This window comes from Astyanax mexicanus, chromosome 6 (assembly GCF_023375975.1).
Source record: "Astyanax mexicanus isolate ESR-SI-001 chromosome 6, AstMex3_surface, whole genome shotgun sequence".
NCBI lineage: Eukaryota > Metazoa > Chordata > Actinopteri > Characiformes > Acestrorhamphidae > Astyanax > Astyanax mexicanus.
Genome location: NC_064413.1, coordinates 57,872,281 through 57,880,000, shown reverse-complemented (window position 1 = coordinate 57,880,000; position 7,720 = coordinate 57,872,281). Strand labels below are relative to the sequence as shown.

Here is a 7,720-nt window from a genome sequence, read left to right as displayed (position 1 = left end):
GTGTGGAGGCAGAGCCTCCTCCTCAGCTGGATGACGAAGAGGAGGAGCCTCCTGGTCCAGAGACTTCTCCCGCCCTGCCGCCAGCCCTGCCACCTATTCAGTCATCGGAACGTCCGGATCTAAGCAGCGGCGGTACAGCCAGACGAGAGAGAGAGCGCTACCGTGACTCTCGCAGGAAAAGCACTTCATTCTTCTACTCCTCTGAGGAGGACATGCTGGACGAGATGGAGTCCGGCCAAACCCCATCCGAAACTGGCACCACCCCTCGCCTCCGCCCATCAAAGTCTATCGATGAAGGTCTTTTTTCTAGTGATGCTGGCAGCATGCCACCTGCCTTTGGCCTTCCACAGTATGCCTCAGCCACCCCTCACCATGCCACAACCTTCATCCACCCTCTAACTGGGAAGGTTTTGGACCCTGCAAGCCCCCTGGGTCTGGCTCTAGCTGCTCGAGAACGGGCACTAAAGGATGATCGCCGTACTCGCAGGGAGGAAAGACATTTTGGTCGTCAATTTTCCACTGCTGGAGTGTTTCCCTCTACTACCCACAACCCTCAGCATCCTCAACATCCTCAGCATCCTCAGCATCATCAGCATCCCCAGCATTCTCAGCATCCTCAACATCCTCAGCACCCTCAGCATCCTCAACATCCTCAGCATCCCCAACATCCTCAGCACCCTCAGCATCATCAACATCCCCAGCATCCCCAACATCCTCAGCACCCTCAGCATCCTCAGCCCCCTCAACCCCCACCCCACCCTCCGCACCCTCAGCACCCTCAGCACCCTCAGCCCCCCCACCACCCTCCACAACCTCAGCCCCCACAGCACCCCCAACACCACTCGGCCACTTCCCACTACATACACCAGACACATGCTGCCCATTATCTCAGTGGCACGGGTACCACGCCTACATCAACAGCGCAATCCCCTCTGAGCCGACCACAGTCCCCCCGGATGTTGCAGTTGGGAGGAAGTGGGATGGGTTCTGGGGAATACAGTGGTGATACTGTGGACAGGGAGGGCAAGGAGGTTCAGAAGGTACGTTTTACAGGTGACAGAGCCAATCAGTATCAGACTTTCCTTAGAGAGAGGGAAGGGCATGGAAAGGGGCCAAATCAGGCTCCGCGCAGACCTTCCTTACTGCGCATGGAGAGTGAGGTAAGCAGTAACGCTACCGGCTACATAGGTCATGGTTCCTCCAGCCCTGCCCAAGAATCTGCAAGAGGAGGAGAGAGAACCATGCATAGAGACAGACTGACAGACAGAGAAAGGGAGGAAGAAACAGGAGGAGATCCAGTGGGAGAGAGTGGAGGAAGCGTAATGGTTTTGCCACCTCCAGCTCCATCCGTGGATGTTGCAGATGAGTTTGTGTTTGCAGAACCTCTGCCCCCTCCTTTGCAGTTTGCTAATGGAGTGGATGGATCAACACAGGGAACACCAGTGTACACCCATCATCAGCACCATCAACACCAACAGCACCAACAACAGCAAAATGAACAAAACCCACAGACACAGTCGGCACCACAATCTCTGCAGGACCATAAACCGTTGCATACCCCTGAACCTCCAAAACCCACTGAAGGCTCACAGTCTCTCCCTGACACTCAGTCCCACTCACAGTCCTGTCATCCCTCTGCAATCGTCCATCCCTATCTCTTTCCACCGTCTCCACTGATCCCCCCACCCCAGCTGTGCCCGAAAATACCCCCAGCAAATCCACCGCAACCTCCGCAACCCCCTCAGCCCCCTCTTCCTTCTCCACAGGCAGGAGACTCTGCTGCCTCCAGCCTGACATCCTACGACAGTGAAGTGGCTAATCTGACCCAATCAGCTCTTTCCCCATCGCTTCCATCTCCTCAAACCTTCCCTTCATCCTCTTCTCCCTCTGCTCCGCCCACGTCCTCAGACCCCGCCTCTTTGCACAGGCCTCTACCACTTTTCTATCAGTCCCAGGACCGCAGCGCTACCCTTACCTACGCCACCATGACAACTGCTGCCATAGCCACAGGAAATGCTGCTGTGGTAACGGTCACTATGACGACTCCTTCGGCGAGCATGGCAGTTGTTACCGGTGACCATCACCCACCACCAGTCAAAAACCGTGAGTGGTCGGAAGCAGTGGTGGATTCTGGGATTGAGGACAGCCACAGCAGCAGTGACCATCACATGGAGAAACACATCAGAGAACAGAGAGAAAGGAAACAGCAACAGGAGAGAAGGGTTAGCATCGAGAGCGGCAGGCTGAGGGACGAGGTGAAGGCGGGAAGACGAGTGTCCCTGGAATCATCTATGTCCAACCCTGACAGGCACCCTGTTAAAACACACAACGACATGCACGCCAAAACACAGATGCACAGAAGCAAACCGCCGCCGCCCCCGCTCACTAAGCCACACCCACACCCACACAACGCCATCAGAATGCACCCACACACAGAGGGTGGCCGAAGTGTTCCATCCTTACGCCGTCAGACCAGCGCAGCTCCCAGCTTCTACAGGCCAGACGAGGACGTGATGGGCGAGAGGGCTGTATTGGAGGCGATGATGAAGTCTCCGGGTTTTATGGACCGCCGGCTGAACTCTCCTCTCTCCAGTGTGAAGGCCAGCATCATCAGCGAACTCAGCAACAAGCTGCAGCAGCTGGGGGGCTGGCAGGGTCAAGGGCTGCAGCAGTCCCAAAGGTCAGACGCTGTCTACTACTCCCACAACTAATTTACACACTGCATGATCCTGTAGAACAGCGAATCCCGATGCTGGTCTCTGGAAACTCAGAAAATGCTGGGTTAGCTGGCAGTTAGGACTAATGCAAAAAATAGATAATTCCTGTTGATTAATCTGCTCTTCTCTGATATAAATTGGCTTTTTTAGAATTGTTGTTGCTTTTATATTTGTTGCATCTTAAAACAGCTTTGGTACTAATTTAAGTTGGCTTGATTGAATTGGGGATCACAAAATTAAGGTCCAATCCCATTTCACCCCTTGGCCCTACAACTTACCCCTTCCCCTCTGTTTTGCATGGTCACAGCAAGGGGTATGGGTGTCCCAATTCTTATTAAGGCTGGAAGGGTAGGTTAGGGCAAGGGATAGGGCTTCATATGGAGATCGCTAGTAGTTTGTCTCAGTAGCAGGCTTATCTAACTTGGCCTTTCTACCTTAAATGGTCCATCAGATTGCAACGGCTGCAGCATTTAAAGCAGAAAAATACAATTACAATTTAAAAATACAATTTAATTAAATAAAAGCTAAAAAATCTAATTTCAGCTCCCCATCACAGAGGAATAAAAACATTTCTGCACCATCTCCCCCTTTCTGAAGACATACAATTAAATACGCCCTAAAGTTAACTACAGTTAATCAACAGCTAGGTTATGAACTTTATTCCTTCTGATGACGTATTGGGTGCTTGAAGGATTTCCCAATTCTAACGGAACAATTACACTCAAAAAGAAGGGTTAGGAATAAGTATTAGGGCCGAGGGGTGAACTGGGATTGAGCCTAAGGCTACCTGCAAGGAGCTGGAGGATTGATGGTACTAACCTAGAAAGAGAAACAGGAAATGGACTTTAAAGCCTATGGTTGCATGGCTATAGTGCAAAGTGTTCACTTTTGGTAAAGGAATAACATTAGTTTAGTCTTCAGTGCTAGTAGTTTTGTTTTCCTAGTTACATTAAACACATTTAAATAAATGTTGAGAATAAGTGACAATAGAATTGTGAATAGTTCCTCTAACTATTATTGCATCGCAAATGGATAATTACACCACTTACATTATATCAGTTCCTGTATTACTTTTAATAGAAACACCATTTAGAAGGCTTGAACACACAGCCACTTAATTTTAAATGTGTGTGTGGTCTGTGTGGGCAAGGTTGGGTCTCTCTTCTTTATTTTTTTGGTGTTCTTATTTATTTATTTTATTTATTTCCTATGAATCAGATGCATTGTCCATTAGCTTGTTGAAAAACCTAATTTAATAGTGCTTTTACTGTTACTATATCTCTCAATGCATGACTGTATCCACTTTAATAAGTCTTTAATACATTTGTGGGCTTTTATTATTTATTAATATAAAGCCTGGTGGTAAGGCTGGAGACACTACGGTTGTCAAAACAATGACAAGTTTCCTGTTAGACAATGGAAACGCAGAGAACCCAGCACTCAGCCCTGCAGAACTCTGTAATGTCGTCTCAGAATGATGCCCTGTCAGTGCTAGGATTGGTGTCATTCACAGCTGGAGTAGTTCTAAATTCCTGGTCAGGCAGTGAACGCCTCGTGTGCTCGAAAAAGCACATTCTGTATTCACCCCAAAGGCAGTTTTTATGATTTTCTATTCCTGTGTATTTTCTCTTTCTGGTTTATCTCTCCCCTCTCTATCATTACCTATTGCTCTTGCAGGTTTTCAGAAGACCTGTCTTCATTACTTCCCACAGGTCATGCCCAGCCATCCCTCCTCCCCACCTCTGCTCAGACACTTCAGAGAGCTCTGTCCCCCACTTCACCTACTGTTCCGTTACCCCCGACTATTACCCCTAACCCCTTAACCCCAGCCATGTCCCCTAACCCTCTGACCCCCACACTTACCTCAACCTTACCCCCAAACCCTTTAGCCCCTAATTCTTTAACCCCCACCCCTTTTACCACTAACCCATTAACTCCAAATCTCAGTCCAAACCCCTTAACTCCTACAATAACCACTAATCCTGTCCCCTCCTCGCCTCTGACCCCAACCCTGAACCCAAATCCGCTGCCTACCAGTCCTCTGACCCCCAGCCTGACGCCTCTTCCTCTCGCCCAGTGCCCGGCTCAACCCCCTCCCTACGTCAACTGGACCCACTCTCCTTCTCCTCTCTCATTTTCTCACTGTCCTTTGTCTCCTCCCTCTCTCCCCCACGCCCCTCTATCTCCTCTGTCCCTCGCCCACGCTCCTCTATCCCCTCCAACATACGCTCATCCTCCCATCTCACCTATATCTCTCACTCATCCACCTCTTTCTCCTTCCTCCCTCTCTCATCCCCCTCTTTCCCCATCCTACTCCCCGTACCCCACTTCCCCGAAGCATCGCGCCAAGTATCGCGCTAAGGCCATGGAGCTGTTTTCTGCCTCGGAGTCGCGGCGCTCAGAGTGTCACGGTCAGCGCCGCCGAGCTCCGAGTCCGCTAATCTCCTGCTCGGACCGACCGCAGCCGGGTCCTCCACGTCCGTCCTCCCTCCCTCTCTTCCCTTCCGCCCCTCTCTTCGGATCTCCATTTGATTTGCAGGCTCCCCTCACTCCTCCTTCCAGCACCCATCCTCTAGCCGAGCACTTCTTCCCTCAGACGCCGCCGCTAATGTCATCTTCCTCCGCCCAGCCGCCTAACCCCTTGCTAGTCTCTCGCTCCCTTTCCCCTACCCACTTCCTGTCTGGTGGATCCTCCCCTTCCTGTATGAGCTACCCACCAACCCTCACACCTCCTCCACCCAACCGACCTTTTGCATCCAAGCCCCTCCCTTACTGGAGCAAATACGACGTCGCTGATTGGCTAACCTACCTGAACCTGGCGGAGCATCGAGAGCGTTTTCTGGACAATGAGATTGATGGCTCTCACCTGCCATCTCTGACCAAGGAGGACTTTCTGGATCTCGGAGTAAGCCGTGTCGGACATCGCATGAACATCGAACGTGCGTTAAAGAGGCTTACCGACAGGTGAGGAGAACCAGAAACCGACAGGCAGAACACATGCTGTCCAAACCACTTTTAAAGAGTTTTAGATCTAAATCCAAAAACAGAAACGTAAAGAACAATTAATATTTATGTTTTTCATTAAATACCTGTTTGTAAATTTATTTAGCTCTTTGGTTTAACTATCTTTGGTAACCCAATAATGCAATATACATATGACATTTTCCCAAATATTCTAATAGTGATGGCAATGGCCAAGAAAAAACTGTCCCCAGGACCAGACTTGGGACATTCATGCATCTTGGCATCATGTTCTCCTCCACCAGTCTTACACATTGCTTTTGGATAACTTTATGCTGCTTTACTCCTGGTGCAAAAATTCAAGCAGTTCAGTTTGGTGGTTTGATGGTTTGTGATCATCCATCTTCCTCTTGATTATATTCCAGAGGACTTTAATTTGGTTAAATCAAAGAAATTCTGTATATTATATAGTGTGTACAGGTTTAAATCTGCTCTATAAATAAATGACATACTTTATCCTGGATGGTGAATTGTAGTGTGTCTGGTGCAGGAGTCACCTCTTTTCTTTTCTTAAGAACGTCTGAAGTCTCATTGTTTTTCTTCTCGTTGTTTCTTGTTGGTTCAGGCTGTCGTCTCCATTCTCCGTATCTACCGTTTCCTCCGAGGGTCTGAACGAGCGTCTGAGGGACGAGGGCAGTCAGAGCTGAGGACGTTCTACACCGCAGACTGAGCAGGGCTATGAACTGGGACAACAGTACGTGGGAGAAGACAGCGTCTCTAAAGACGGTGACGCTGTACGAGCAGCGTAAACGACTCTTAAACACTCGGTCATCCCCCAGGGAGACTGAACTCTGCATCTCTTCTACTCTGTGTTAATCTGCTCCACCACTTCGGATCAGCGCCGTCCCCGGAGACGGGGGGACAGGACCTCGTCAGATGGACGAGTGGGACCTGCAGTGCATTCCTCTTGATCCTTCATGAACTGAAGTGAGAGCCGGCTTGATTTTGTTTACTGACGACGTCGAGGGCGGTGTTCCTCTGCTGCTGAACGCCAATCGCGCTGATGTAAAGTTTATTGATTAGTAATACAATGATCTTTATTGTTGTAAAACTTTGTGCAGCCAATGTTCTCCTCACCCTCAGCATCAAACACACGCCAATGAGGAAGAGGAGGTTGATGGTGGTGATGACAGTGGTGATGGTGATAATGATGATGAGGGTGATTAAGGAACATTTGCACTACGATTTCTATTTCCATTCATAATAATAATGATAATGATGATGATAATGGTAATAAGAATAATAATCAGCATTTAACAGTTAAGTACATAAACATTATAACGCTGTAAGCATAATCGGTCTTCCAGATAGCAGAACGCAGTGAATCCTCCCTTCGGGTTTAGTTTCTCTTCATCTGCTCTCTGTGCAGCTTACACACACACACACACACACACACACACACACACACACACACAAACACATACACACACACAAATCAGACACAAACACATGTACACACAAAAACAACACACACCTATATAAGTGTGTAAGAGTGTGTGTGGAGGTGGGCTCAGAGAGAATAGGATAACTTCATTTTATTTGAGAGAATATTTTAGGAAATTATTAGTAAAATCTATGAAATTATTGAGAACTTGGATATATATAAATATATAAATACATTATGAAGATGTTTATGCAGAGTTATTTAGATTTATCAGGTATTTCTGTTGCTATGTAAGAATGATATTTATGATGGTGATGATCTGAGATTAATGATTAAGATGTTTGAATAAATGATAATTATACTCCAGCTCCCACTGTTCTTGTTATGACCTGAATAAAACTCAAATATCCAGCCCCAAAACCTTATAGATTCCAACTATCACACCATCAGATCTCCTAATATCAGCCATTAAACCATCAAATGTTTGAATTCCGACCTTCAAACCACCCAGTCCCAAACATTAAACCCCACCTAACCCTAAACCATCCAACCCTGACCCATTCAGTCCTAACCCATCCAACCTTGACCCATCCAACCT

The 7,720-nt window shown here is 48.2% G+C and overlaps 1 protein-coding gene across 3 annotated transcripts in view; it reads left to right on the top strand.

Annotated features, from left to right (window-relative positions):
• LOC103045221 (SH3 and multiple ankyrin repeat domains protein 1) overlaps positions 1-7,488 on the top strand; it is an 84,102-nt gene extending 76,614 nt beyond the window's left edge. For 2 of the 3 annotated variants that reach the window (XM_049480362.1, XM_049480361.1), the window contains 3 exons: positions 1-2,680; positions 4,395-5,681; positions 6,304-7,488. The exon at positions 1-2,680 is cut by the window's left edge and continues 292 nt beyond it. In XM_049480362.1, the coding sequence (XP_049336319.1) occupies positions 1-2,680; positions 4,395-5,681; positions 6,304-6,385 (4,049 nt within the window). In that variant the 3' untranslated portion in view covers positions 6,386-7,488. Of the gene's footprint in view, positions 2,681-4,394; positions 5,682-6,303 lie in introns of those variants that run through there. The other variant, XM_049480363.1, reaches the window with a different exon arrangement.
• Positions 7,489-7,720: the final 232 nt, after the last annotated feature.